The sequence below is a fragment of the Chrysochloris asiatica genome, unplaced genomic scaffold (assembly GCF_000296735.1).
Source record: "Chrysochloris asiatica unplaced genomic scaffold, ChrAsi1.0 scaffold00014, whole genome shotgun sequence".
Classification (NCBI taxonomy): Eukaryota; Metazoa; Chordata; class Mammalia; order Afrosoricida; family Chrysochloridae; genus Chrysochloris; species Chrysochloris asiatica.
Genome location: NW_006408532.1, coordinates 1,149,308 through 1,164,528, shown reverse-complemented (window position 1 = coordinate 1,164,528; position 15,221 = coordinate 1,149,308). Strand labels below are relative to the sequence as shown.

The window sequence follows — 15,221 nt, the reverse complement described above, 5'->3', positions numbered from 1 at the left end:
GTCTTGTAAGATCATCTACTACTGGGATCTTCATGGGTCAAGCATGTTAGCTGATAGAGACAGGCTAACTCAAAGGTTGTTGTTGTTGTTATGTGCCGTGGAGTCGGTTCCGACTCATAGCAACCCTGCACAGGGTTTCCGAGGCTGTTAATCTTTACGGGAGCAGAATGCCTCATCTTTCTCCCATGGAGTAGCTGGTAGTTTCGAACTGCTGACCTTGCAGTTTGCAGCCCGATTCGTAACCACTAAGGTAGTGGTTCCCAAAGGCACAGGAATTAAAGGTGAGTCCCTGTAATTGCAGAGATGAGAAAGTAAGGCTGATTTAGAGATAGACCCTGTTTTACTTAATCAATGTGACTAACCCAGAAGGTAAACTGGAGCAGAGGAATAGCATACTTCATGTCAAAGGATGGCAATTCCACTGGAATTATCAGTCATCAAAGCCAGAAGGAAAAGAGAGATCATGTAGTTCAGTTTCTCTTTATTCATGTAGGGGAAGCGAGATGTAGGCGGAAAAATGGCTTGCTCAGATCACAAAGAGAGTTAGTGGAGGATTCCATGCAAGTATATGAAAGGGAACATGACAGAAAGTAACACTTTCAAATGCACGTGTCCTCAAAATGGGATTGAAACCTTTCTCTTTGAATAATAATCATTGTTTCATTGTCTAGAATTTCCTATGGGTTAAAGACCCTATAATTAACAGTGCAACACCTCAATTAAATATACCTAATCTGGTAGAATAGTGGTTACAAATCGGGCTGCGATTTGTAACTGCGTAAAGTCAGCAGTTTGAAACTACCAGCTGTTCTGCGGGAGAAAGGTGAGGCTTTCTGCTCCCGTAAAGATTTATAGCCTCAGAAACCCTGTACAAGGTTGCTATGAATCAGAACTGATTCCACGGCACACAACAACAACAACAACAATCCTAAGTCCTGGTATGGCACTGTGGGATAAAGCATTGGACTGCAGAGGCGATTTGAACCACAAGGTCAGCAGTTCAAACTCATCATCCTTGGAAACCCTTTACAGGGTCACTATGAGTCGGAACCGACTCAACAGCACTTAACAATAATAATCCCATGGCAATGCTCAGATGTGGTTTTTGTTTTTAAACATGATTATTTGATTAGTATGTTGTCCTAGATATTGGTCATCTTACATAAAGGCAAATGCATTTGTACATGATTTGATATTGATCTTAGGAACATTGTCTCATGAGTCCTTTGCAACATATGTAGCACAGAGTAGGGGCTCAGTAAAACAACAACAGCAACAAATATAAGTACATATATTATGATTATGTACTGTGGACTCGGTTCCAACTCCTAGTGACCCTGTATAGGGTCTCCAAGGCTGTAAATCTTTATGGAAGCAGAAAATCTCATCTTTCTCCTACAGAACAGCTAGTAGTTTCGAACTGCTGACCCTGAGGTTAGCAACCAACTCATAACCACTATGCTACCAGAGCTTCATCTATATATTGTTGTTAAGTGCCATCGAGTCAGTTCTGACTTATAGAGACCCTGTACAGGGTTTCCAAGGAGCGGGTGGTGAGCTTGAACTGCCAGCACATTAACCTGCAGCACCACACCAGGATTCCCCATATATATATATAATCAGATATAATCTTATAAGCATATAGATCTGGATGTGAGTCCGAGTTCTGTCACTTACTAGCTATATGAATTTGGGCAAGTCATTTCACTTCCTAAATGGTTTTCTTATCTGTGAAATGTGATGATGAGTATGTGTTATATAATCACAGACACCTTTCCAACTACCTAGCTGTACAAAATAATACTTTGAAAAGCCCTAAACCTCCACACAGTGCCCGGCATACACACTGTTAAGATTCTTATTTTTATTCCATGTTAAATCACAGAACTTAAAGTGAGTCACCAGAAACTAAGATTGTGAAGATCTGGACATTATCGCTGAGAAAGAGCTTAGCATTTAAAAAAAAATATGTGATTTTTTCCAATTCTGTATCTCTCTCCATTCATGTCCTACTACTGCAGCCTTTTCCTCTGCCTCAAAGAAAACTAGTGAAGCTCCACAACAAAACTCACCTTGTGCACCTTTAATTGATGACAGAATTTGCAAAAGACATCCAAAAACCCACCAGTGGTTTACTTTATATTATGTGTCCTGGCTAGACTGGCTGTTGGCTGTATAATTTGTCTAGTTTTGTCTGGAGTCTTAGACTGTTCAGCTGCTTCAGGGCAAAATCTTTTGGGGTGTCATTAAATGGGATTGATAATTGGCTTCTGATGAATATTCATTGTGACTAATGACTTTGGGCAAATTTTACACATACTATCTTTCTATTCTCCCACTGAGTGAAATTTTGATAGGATCATTTTCCTCAACTTGCACGTCAATTAAATATTCACAATACCCTCTTTGTTGACAACACTCCAAATTATATATTTTCATGACTTGAAAATTTTGCTTTTCCTAAAGAATGAGTAGTGGCCCTTTTCATCCTTTATTTTTTTGAAATGGAGTTTTAGAATTATCTTTTAAAATAAGTGACTAGTGGTAATTTATAGGACATAATATTTCGTTTCTGGTTAAACAGCTGTGTTCTAAGATTTGTCTTGTAATTGATTTAACCATTATTCATTCTTAAGTAGTGGTGCACATAGTGCGTTAGGATTTTGGAGAAGAGCCAAACAATTTCTTTTCTTTGTTTGTTTGTTTTCTTAATCAAATGCGTGAATGCATTTTATCCCAATTATAGAGATTTGGCCCTTAGGAACCCTTCTAAGGAAATGATCGAACACCTTAAAACCTTGATTTTTATGTGGCACACTTAATTTTTAAATCTTGGCATTTAGCTTGGTAGGTTTTTTGAGGCTTAGGAGATTTCTGCCACTTTATCCTTGATATAGGATTTTGACTTAAACAATTTTAATCTGAAAAGAAACAGGTAATCAAATTCTGTCTCAACTAGGACAATTCTGTTGAATGAATTCTGTTTTTGTTTTTTTTAAGGAGAATACAAATAAATGCATGACGAAGAAAGATCATTTGTATCTTTAAACTCTATGAGATACCTTTGTATGATACCTCATAGAGTTTAAAGTACTTTTATTTATTGTGTTATAAAGTTACAGAGTAGGCATATCATTGAATGGATTATTTAATTTTACAAAAGTGGCATATCAGTGTATCTGAGTATATTATTGCTTTGGAATTTGAGTCATGGATATCTCTCAGATTCATGAAATTGTTGATTCAATACCATTGAACATCAGGCTGCTGACTATCATGACTATATTCTAAACAGAAATTATTTAGAAAACATTGCACTTTGTTGTTATGTGCCATAGAGCCAGTTCCAACTTCATAGTGACCATATGCACCACAAAACAAATCACTGCCCGGTCCTGTATTTCCTAACAATTGTTGCAATGTTTGAGTCCATTGTTGCAGCCACTGTGTCATTTCATCTCATTGAGGGTCTTCCTCTTTTCTCTTAACTATCTACTTTACCAAGCATGAGGTCCATCTCCATGCTTCCGTTCAGAAGTGGTCCGAGTCTCCTCTCTAGTCTGTCTTCATCTGGAAGCTCCACTGAAACCTGTCCACCATGGATGACCCTGTTGGTATTTATAATACCAGTGGCATAGCTTCGAGAATCACAGGAACACACAAACCACCACAGTACAACAAACTGACAACCGAGTGGTGGTGTATTTACTAGCATACATATATTAGCATATATATGTCAAGAGTCCTGGTGTGGTGCTGTAGGATAAGCACTGGACTGGTAACCACAGGTTGACAGTTCAAACGTAGCATTCGCTCTTGGAAACCCTATGTCGAGTCACTGTGAGTCAGAACCGGCTTGCTGGCACAGCAACTACAACAAATATATGTGTCACGGAATTCTAGTGTGGCATTGTAGGAGAAACACTGGACTGCTAACCACAAGGTTAGCAGTTCAAACCCACCAGCCGCTTCTCAGAAAACTTACATAGGATTTCTGTGAATTGGAACTGACTCAACAGCACATAACCAAATATATATGGCTCAATTGTAGACTTTTGTCCCTTGCAGGAGATCCAAGTTCAATTCCTGACCAGTGCACCCCAAGCACAGCTACCATCTCTCTGTCAGAGGAGGCTTGCATGTCACAGTGATGCTGAACAAGTTTCAATAGAGCGTCCGAAGTAAGACAGACTAGGAAGAAAGGCCTGGCAATCTTTCAAAAAATCAGCCAGTGAAAACCCTATGCATCACAACTGCCCAGTTTGGTTGTGTATGGACTGCCATGAACTGGGCTGATTTGACAGGCATTAACAGTGCCATTGCCACTGAGGACATGGAGGTGAAGAGAGACAGGGTCTCTCTCTACTACTGTACAGTGAGGGGCAAATGTGCAGACAATTATATTCTGTTAATTTAATTATTTATTTATATGCCAAGGGGAAAGATGCAATTCTTCACCGAAGATAGTACTTGCACAGAGACCTGGAAGAGGAGGGGTTTGCCAGAGTCACAAGTCCAGCTGATTTAGGAAGGGGTACAAATAAATTGTTAAAAGAAGTGCATAACTCTTCTGGGTCTACAGATGATTTATTCTAAGGGTACACTTGGGGAAGGCAGTAGAGACTAGCCTAAGAAGCTTCTCCTAGATAGACAGGGAGCAGTTCATGGAGATGTGCTTTTTGCAGACAAACCACTGAAGACTCTGAGTAGGGAGTAGAGTGACTGAACCTGCACTTTTGGTTGAAAGATGGACAGAAAGGGGTGGGGCCTGAGTCCCACGTCAGCCTGACTTCAAGTCTTGACTTCAAGAATTGAAGTAAAATGGATTTATTCTCTACTCACTCAACACCAACAAAGATTTTTTTGTCTGTTCTAACCCTGAGGAATTAGTTATGTATGTATCACAACTTCCTATATGGAAACCTACCAAAATGGATTGGGAAGGGATGGATTAAACCAGTGGAGTCGCTCAGAACAGCTCTTGAGTGAGCTTGCTATGTTATCTCCTGTTCGCGCCATGTACCTGATTTAAAAGATGGGGCCTGAAGTAAAGGGGGAGTTGGGGAGTCACAGCTCTGGCTTTAATACACAGCTCTCACAACTGTGAAACATCAGCAAAATATCCAATTTAAAGCTGTTCGTGTTACACTAACCTCTGGGTTTCTTTTAACTGGGCCTTGGCACGTCACTCTTTCACCACGTAAATGTCCTTCTGTCAGCAAAGGCCAGTTAACAGCTTCCAAAAGAAGCAGTGTCCTCAAGGGAACAGACTTCCCAGAAATCAAAGAAACACTAAAGAAAAAAAGACAGAAAGAAACATGTGTTGTTGGCTTTTGTCACTTCATAGCCATGTCTCCAGAGGTACTGGGGTTTTTTCTGTCTTTATAATGAATTTTGAAGCAATTTTATCTGTTATATTATCTGTTTCCTAAATTTTTAATTGTATCAAATACCAATTGTACAATATATCTAGCGCTTTACAAATAAATACAAAAAGTAATACAAAATGGAAGACATGTCAAAAGAATGGGGAAAGGAGGGACTAGTCAGTGAACAGTGCTGAGGCAATTGATTAACTATGTGGAAAAAATAAATTCTCACCTCAGTTTTTAAACCTAGATTAACTCCAGATGGATTAGAGAGTTAAGTAATGGGGAGAATACGTGGAGGGCGTCATTAGGAGACAATCATAAAGGAAAAAATGTGTCTATGTCATTATTTAAAACTCCTCTTCAGCCAAAAGTTCAAAGAAAATTTGAACAAGGGTAAATGATTTTTTAAAAATCTTTGAAAGAATTAGTGTCTTTTATATAATCACCAGTGTTTGTGTAAATCAATTTTTAAAATTGCCAACTCTTATTAGAACAAATTGAAGAATTTAAACAGACCATTTACCTAAGATATACAGGCAAAAGACTATGATAGAATATTCAGTCTTAATCATGATCAGAGAAATAAAAGTAAAAATAAGATATATACATTTATAAAATTCCTAACTTGACTATAATGCTTAGCTCAGGTGAGGAACAGGGAGACTGCTATCCCAGTACATGGTTGGGAAAGTGGAAAGAGCCTCCATCCTCATCTTTTTATGATGTTTATATATTTATGATATCTGTATTTATTAAGGACTCCTGATGTGGCACTATAGAATTAGTACTAGACTGCGAACCACAAGGTCAGCAGTTCAAATCCACCAGTTGCTTCTTGAAAACCCTATACAGGGTTGCTATGAGTCGGAACCAACTTGAGGGCACTTAACAGCAACAACAAAATGTATTAAATGACTTAAAATATTTATAGCCTTTGTCTCTTAATTCTATATGTAGGAACCTCATAGAAAAATGATGGACCTGATCCAATTATGTGGTAGAAGAGTGATTGAATGTTGTATAGGAAATTCACTGAGTACAGCATTATAAAATCATTAAAGGATACATTTTCTAAATATAAGAGCTTCAAAAAGTTTGCAGACACATTTCATTACCATTCTATTCCAGTTTTCTACAAGCTTTTTGAAGCCCCCTCATACTTAAATATGTGGGGAAATGCCATTATACAATGTCAAGTTTAAGAAAAAAGCAGGGAGGAGGCATTTACAAAGATTCTAATAAAAAAGAAAACGTGAATCCTATACAGGGTCACTATGAGTCGGAATGACTCTATGGCACTTAACAACAACAATACCCTAAAATTTTCATTTATGTTCAGATGGTAGTGACTCATACTCTTTTCTTTTTCCATTTTCCCAATTTTCAAAAAGTCAGTTTTTTAAAAATGAAAGTGCTTTTGAATGAAAGTGGTTTAGATAACTGTGAGAATTATTTATCCAGATTTTCTAGTTATAATTTAAAATATGCAGATGAGGCCTGTATTTAATTTTACTGGTGAATTTAAATGATACTGTTTCTTACGTTGCCTTTCGAGCTCTGAAGCTCTGATTTGCTTCTGTTGCAGCTGACTGCCTGCATCCACGGTTCTGCTGCAATGCTCTACCCCATGTACTGGCAGCATGTGTACATCCCCGTCCTGCCACCACATCTGCTGGACTACTGCTGGTAAGGCTGCTGCTTGCCCTGCCCTCTGCTTGTCCTTCATGAGTGAACCGGTAATGGTAGGTCTGTAACATGTTCATGAAGTAGGTGATGGAATTCAAAATACTAATTTCAAAATGACATTTGCATGACACTCTTACTTCCAAATGGTTTGCATATATGTCTTCATAGCATTCTTACAAGTTCAAAAGAGCAGGCAGTACTTCGCCCATTTCTTAGTTTGGGGAAACCAAATCACCAAGTAGTTGTGTGGGCTTGGTTTTGATTTTTGTTTCTCCTAAGACAAATTGGGAGTCAGCGACAAGAACGATTTCAGATCCCCGAGGTCTTCAGGCTCTCACCATGTCCTGACATGTTCGATAGACTAGCTCTCAGCTGTGGTTTGGGAGCACACACTAGACATCAGAACTCTCTGAAGTTTTTGATGAGAATATCACTGTACAATAAAATGTGTTTTAAAGGCACTTCTACCTTCCAGCTACATAACCTTGAGCAAGTCACTTGGCTTAAAATTCTGTTTCCTCATCTGCAAAATTGAGCTGTTCAATACATAACTATGCAAAGATGATATGAGGTAGCAGTTTCCACGTAGGACATGTAGAAAAACTGACTCATGGTGCTTAATTAATGTTCCTGCCAAAATATCATCCTCATCACTGTCTTTGGTAGATTACAGAAGAGACTGACACTGACTAATTTGAATCTGATTTCTTTACGAATAACTTTTCTTCAGTATAATATGATTAAAGACGTTGTCTCTAAATAGCTCAAATCAGCAGAAGCAGCGTATATAGGAAAAGGCACAAACTGCCTGTCAAAAATTGAGAGCTTCAGGAGAAAGGGATCATTTGACGACCATGTCACCTAAGAACAATTTTGAGTCAAGATATTTGCCACTGGTTCAATGAATGATTGAGTCCAGGCCAGTGACCATTTTTGCTGGGATCTCTAGCCCATTCTGTAATCATCTCATTGAAAAGATCCACTCAGGAACCACATTGTCCTGGGATTGAGAAAGATATTCTACAGTTGCTCCTTTTTGATTGTGTTGAACTCACACTCATCCCAAGAAGCCATGGGCATAATAAAGATATAGTTTCAGGGCCATCAAATAAAAATCAAATGTGATTGAGTGTCTAGTGCATACAACTAAGTAAATTGGCTCATTTCTGTCTTTATTTTGTATGAATCTTATCATGGTGGGTGTTTTTTATCCATCTCTTCCTCCCACCTCTTAAAGAGGTAAAAGGTCAATTGTCTTTCTTATCATATGAGGTATATAATCCTGGCCTATTAAAACTTTCTTCTTTCAATTATTTCTGGTTATATGGTGACTTCAGGTACAGTTGCTTTAGGTTTTATTCTTTAAATATCTTCTGGAGTAGATTCTCACAGATACAGAAGAATAAGAATATACATCCCTCATATTGAATTTTCCAGTTTATTACATTAAATACTTGTGCCTGCCTTTTCCCTCAGGGACTACTTGTGAAAAAACACTCCCCTGTATCACGTTCTCCAACATCTCCCTTCCACTGGGGATTCTTTGGAATATTGAATCCTCTCCAGTTGAAACTCCTTTTTATACTCTCAGACTCCTGTCCCCACTGTGATGGCCTGGTGCCAGCTCTGTCCTTTGGCTTCTAGCCCAGCAACTAAGAGCCTTCTTCCCTGCCCTGTCACTGTGGTCACCATCCCTGTCCTGTCACTGTTGTCTCCATCCTTGCCCTGTCACTGTTATCTCCATTCCCCGTTTGTTTAGAGGTCCACATCTTTCCACTTCATTTCCTGCCACCCTCAGTGACTCTAAAATCTATCTACACCTTTGGCCGTCCTTTACTTTGGCCGTCCTTTACTTTCGCTGTACTCTCATGTGCTGTGTTTTCTCATCAATAGAGATGCTGTTGCCCTCTCTCAATGAGGTCATGGTAGGAGCACAAACAGGGATGGGAATGAAGGAGGACTTCTAGTAATGGAGCCTCAGCTCCCTTACTGCCTAGCTGTGTGACTTACAGAAAATGACTTTTTCTCTTGGAATTCCCTTCTTTATCAGGTGAAAATACTGATACTTATTCCTAGAGATTGTGAAATCATGTATATGCAAAAGGACTTTGTAGACTGGAAAACACTGTCAGCCATCCAACAGGGTACCACACCACAAATATCATTTGACCATTTGAAACTCACTTAATTTGTACATCTGTTGCTGAAGAATTCTCCCTTCTGATTCACACTTACTTTCGTCAGCACCGAGACATCTTTTATTTTGAAAACCCCATGTCTCTTTGCCGTGGCTTTCTTCTACCCTTTGCCCCCTCTCAGCTCTACCTACCTGTTTATTAACCTCTTGATTTTATTTGCTTTCCTACTTGTCTTGAACCTTGATGAGATTTTCAGTACTGCAGACATACACTGATACAGTGTCTTCTCAGTCACCCTGCAAAGTGCAGGGAAGACATGTGAGAGCAAGTTTAGACCTAAAGCGTGATTTGTGCACAAGATGTTAAGATACACTGATATTTTTTGTTGTTAATGCCTTCAAGTTGGTTTTGACTCATAGTGACCATAGTGTATAGGGTTTCCAAGGAGCGACTGGTGAGTTTGAACCGCCGGCCTTGTAGTTCAAATGGCTTCGCAGTCTGGCAAATTAACCCACAGCACCATATTAGGTAGGAGCTATTCCAGGATTTCTTACCAATTCCCAAAGACTCATGCTCCCTTAATTTAAACCATTAAATGTTCCCTTGTTTTGTTCGAACACCTGCCTCTTGGTCTATGTACAGGTTCCTCATCAGCACAATAAATTATTCCAGAATACTCATACTTCTCAATGTTGTCCACAGCTTGTCATGATCCACACAACGGGAAACCTTTCATAGTCAATAAAGCACAGGTAAACACTTTCTAGTATTCTCTGCTTTCAGTCAAGATCCATATGATATCAGCAATGGTATCCCTCCTTCCACATCCTCTTCTGAAACTGGCTTGAACCTCTGCAAGTTCTTTGTCAATGAATGGTTGCAGCCGTTTCTGTATTACGTTTAGTAAAACTTTACTTGCATGGGATATCAATGATATGTCTGATGATTTCTGCATTCCATTCAGTCACCTCTGTTTGGAATGGGCTCAAATACAGATTTCTTCCAGTCAGTTGGCCAGATAGTTGTCTTCCAGATATCTTGGCATAGATGAGTGCCTCAAGTGATATATCACTTTGTTGAAAGATTTCTATTTGTAGTCCATCAATTCCTGGTGCCTTTTTTGCCAATGACTTCAATATACCTTGGGCTTCTTCCTTCAGTATCATTGGCTCTTGATCATATGGTACCTCTTGAGATGGTTGAACATCGACCATTTCTTTTTGGTACCATGATTCTGTATTCCTTCCATCTTCTTTTGATGCTTTCTTTTTTACCCACAGAATCCTTCAATACCACAAGTCGAGGTTTGAACTTTTTCTTCAGTTCCCTCAGCTTGAGAAATGCTGAGTGTGTGTGTTTTTCCCTTTTGGTTTTCTAACTCCAGATCTATGCACATTTTGTTATAATATTTAACTTGGATCAACTGTCAACACTCATGGAAGCAGCAGTCAAAAATTCAAAAGACGTATTACACTGGGCAAATCTGCTGCAGAACACCTCTTGCTGTCAGTTTAAAGAGTGAGGTATGCCTGACTCAAGCCATGGTATTTTCAGTAACCTCATATGCATGTGAAAGCTGGACAGTGAATAAGGAAGACCATAGAATTGATGCATTTGAGTTATGGTGTTGGAGGAGAATATTGAAAGTTCCATGGACTGCCAAAAGAACAATTAGATCTGTGTTGGAAGAAGTGCATCCAGAATGCTCCTTGGAACCCAGGATTGCCAGACTTCATCTTTCATACTTCTGGCATGCTTTCAGGAAGCACCAGCCTCTGGAGAAGCATATCATGTTTGGTAAAGTGGAGGGTTGGAGAAAAAGAGGAGGAATCCCAATGAGACGCAATGGCACAGTGGCAGCATCAGTGGGTTCAAAAGTAGCATTGATTATGAGGTTGGCCCAGGATCAGGCAGTTTCTTGTTCTGTTATGCGTAGGGTCTCTGTGAGTTGGTACCAACTCAATGACACAACAACAACGTCCTCCCCTGGCCTTTCCACTTACCCTGGGCCCAGCTTCCATTCTTCTTATCTGCATCTCATCTAGCAGTACTGCTAGTTGTTGTTAAGTGCTATTCCACTGAGTTGATTCCAGCTCCTAGCAACCCTGTATAGGGTTTCTGAGGAGTGGCTGGTGGGTTTAAAGTGCCTACCTTTTGATTAGCAGTCCAGTGCTTAGCCTACTGCTCGAGAAAGTCTCAACCCTCCATTGAAAAGAGATTCTATTAGGAAGTGACCCTGTCTAACCTCCTCTTCTCTACTGTCAATTCCATGCTCCATGGAAGTTGCCCTAAACCCTCATGTCCCCTGCCACACTGGAGACTCTCCTTGCCTCCACTCCCCGTGCACCATACTCAGGGATGGGCTTCATCCCCCTGGTACCTTGTTTTGGTGAGAAGGGAGAGTCCATATGGTCTGTTTCTAGTACTAATTTCCTCCCTGTCCCCAAGGTTTGCTCCATGATGTTTGTCATCTCCTCCTCTACTATCCCTGAGGAATGAAGAACTATCTGGCCAAAGCCATTGACTTCATCTGGGCTTGATTGTATCTCCTGAGAATTCTCAGGTATCCATCTCAGAGCTCTCTACTCTCTGGCACCAGAAACCCCTTTTCCTCCACATCCCTCCTCTTATTACCAATATGCTCAGGTATCCCATTCCTCAGGGTAGATCTCTGCTTAATTTTGCTGCCCCTTTGAGCTTCTGAACCAGATGTCTTGCCTTTTTTCACTGCCATCTGAACAAAGATTGTGTTGTTCTGGAAAAGATTGTATTGTTATTTGTTGTGGTCTTAGTGAAAGACTGGGAGGAGAAGGGGCAGAGGCTGACACTGAGATTCCGAGAGGAGGAAGCAGATAAGTAGAATGAGAGGACAAACACACACACCCAAGGAAGGTGGAAGGGACAAAGATAGTAAGGGGATAGCAAGAAAACGTAGGATGGGCCATATGTCCACCAAGACATATAAAGTGACACCACCCCTCCTTCATCACACAGCCCTCTTTACCCTACACACAGAGACACATGCCCCCCTTTCACAGACACATACTACCCCCATACTCACACCCACAAAGACTCAAGTGCCTTCTCCACAGTCACATGCTTAAGAGTCCCCAGATGGAGAAAGACTCAGCACCCCAGACACACCACACCCTGGGCATATGCTCCAAAGGGAAGCCTTAGACTCCTCCTGGGAAGAGACTCACCTGTATGTCTTGATGCTGTGCCTCAGAACGAAATCCCAACAGGCTGTGCGTGGAGGGGTTGGTGGAGCTGGGAGAATCAGTAATATAGCTCCTCTTAACTCCCAAGTAGTACAACTTTGTTGTTGCTGTTGTTGTTAGGTACTGCTGAGTCAGTTTCAACTCATAGTGACTCTGTGTCTAACAGAATAAAACACTACCGAGTCCTGGTCCAACCTCTGAATTATTGCTATGTTTGAACCCATTGTTGCAAGCTCTGTGCCATTCCATCCTGTTGAAGGGCTTTCTCTTTTCCACTGACCCTTTATTTTACCAAGCATGATGTTCTTCTCCATGGTCTGGTCCCTCCTGATAGCATGTCCAAAGTATAGTTTTGCTTTCTAGTATTTAGAAAGCTTTGGTTGCTAAACTGAAAATCAGCAACTTTTATTCCCAGAACTGTGAAGAGAAAAATGCTCTCTCAGTACCATCCCTGATAATAGCTGCCATTGTTGGACATCTCCTTCGTATCTTAATCTCATGTCATTGTTCCAACAACCCTGTTAGGCAAATAGTATTGTCTTCATCTTACAGTTAGGAAACCAGTGCCCCAAACGGTTTAATAACTTGCCCCATACAGACAGATACTGTGTGATTCCATTTTTGTGAAAACAAACAAAAATTAGATATATACATCTGCTGTTGCCATTGTTGTTGTTAAGTGCTGTGGAGTCAGTTCTAACTCATAATGACCCTGTATAGGGTTTCCAAGGAGTGGCTGGTGACTTTGAACTGCTGACCTTGTGGTTCAAGCTAACCTTGAAGTTGAGTGTTTATCCTACAGTGTCATATCAGGACTCCGTGTGTGTGTGTGTGTGTGTGTGTGTGTGCGCGCGTGCGCATAAAACAAAAAATATATGCATATATATATAGAGAGAGGCAACAATCTGGAGGGAAATATATCATAATGTTAACAGTGATTTGTAAGGGGGAAATGGGAAAGGAATTCTGTATGTTTTCATTTGATTTTGTCTTATTTCCTAAGATTTCTACAGTTAAGAGTATTATTTTTATAGCTGAAATTTTTTGTTTTAAAAGTCAGTGTTTATACTAACCATTTCTTTTTAGATGCCATCCCAGTTCCCAGGCCTCCTTTCTATTTCATTAGAGAATTTATTAGATGGTTTATTCTTTCCTGTGAAAACGGATCCACAATCTTTTTGCAGTCTGTAACTCTAGCCCTCTGAAGACCTCTGTCACCATTCTGACTATGGACAATGATGCTGGCACCTCTAACTTAGAAGAGAAGACTTGGCAAGGAAGGCTGCTTAGCTCTTGTCTTCATCGTTGTTAGTTACCGTTGAATTGTTAGTTACCGTCATAGCAACCCCATGTGGCAAAGTAGAACTACTTCATAGGGCTTCCTAGGCTGTAATCTTTATGGAAGCAGATTGCCACCAAACTGCTGAGTGAGTTCGAATACCAGCCTTTTAATTACCCGCTGAGTGCTTGATCATTACGCTATTAGGGCTTCTTGATAACCCCCTATTAACCCCAAGTTCCATTCCAAAAAGCAAAGTTCAGATTTGCACCTTTTGTCAAATGGACTTTTGGATGAGGTACCATTTTCCATCTTGGAAGTGTCTGTGTTTGTAGATATCATAATCACTCCTGGTCTTGTGTTTTTATGAAAGAATTTTTTGACATTTGATCATAGGATGATTACAAGTCAGTGGGGACTGCGAAATATAAAGATGGTGAAATAAAAGACCCTGGGATAAAAACATATCCTAATCAATGCTTAATTTGATCACCTACAACCATTGCTATGGTCAGAAATGACAAATGTCATGAAATTTGAGTCAATGGTAATAATTTTATTATACTGCGCTGGGTGACTTTCACCACATTTGAGTTTAATCTATAGTAGTAAGAGCCAGCAGGGATAACTAGCATTTTAAGTGCTAGGAGCCTGAAACATGGAAATTTAAAGGAGGTTTGTTCCTCTGCAGATGATTTAAATGTTAAGTACGTCCCCATGCAGGGGATACACGAAATGGAATCTGAAAACTATTATCTCCTGTAGAAATGAACTCTCAATTTACTCACTGCACAGGAAGGGCAGATTCTAGTCATTTTCACTGCCAGCAGGTGCCCTTTCTATGCATAATAGACTTCGCAAGTGTAATTAACACATGAGGACCACTGCTGCCAGTTTTTCTTCAGGTACATGCTGCTAGGAGTTTTCAGGACAACAGTATAGGCCATAAGAGCTTTTTACATTGCACTTGAAGATGAGGTGTTCATTGACTTTTGGACTAAGACATGTTAAATGCGGATGAGCGCAGACCCTGCTCTTGCTGTCATGGGCCATGGTCCTTGGACCCAGAGACTCCCAGAACTGTGTAGCAGTTTTCAGTAAGGTAAAGGCCAGTAAAGCTCTGGGATGCAGTGAGTAAATGGAAAGTATGATGCCGAAAACTCTGCAATTATGTGGAAGACTCTAATTGCACATTCACAAATACAACAACCAATTATCTGAGTTAACTTTAATTAGAGCTATAATCACAGATTTTAATTATCTGAATAAATCAGTTGAGTACAAATGGTCTTCCCTAAGTATTTCCCAAATTAATTTTTTCATGTCGTTTCCCATTTATGGTGAAGATGGTAGAGTAGAAAGTGCCTAGGTTTTGGATTTCGACATAATCAATCTCAGTTTCATCTCTGACCAATAAACATTTATTTTACCTCTCTGACCTATGATTTCTTTTGCTATAAAATCTGTAGAGCGGCTATAGGAATTAGAGACTTTAGTCATCAAGTGGCACATAAGAACCATTCAG

The 15,221-nt window shown here is 40.0% G+C and overlaps 1 protein-coding gene across 1 annotated transcript in view; it reads left to right on the top strand.

Annotated features, from left to right (window-relative positions):
- Positions 1 to 15,221, top strand: part of DENND1A (DENN/MADD domain containing 1A) — a 469,777-nt gene that overhangs the window by 154,598 nt on the left and 299,958 nt on the right. Inside the window, exon 6 of the mRNA XM_006834747.1 lies at positions 6,958 to 7,058. Within this exon, the coding sequence (XP_006834810.1) occupies positions 6,958 to 7,058 (101 nt within the window). The remainder of the gene's footprint in view (positions 1 to 6,957; positions 7,059 to 15,221) is intronic.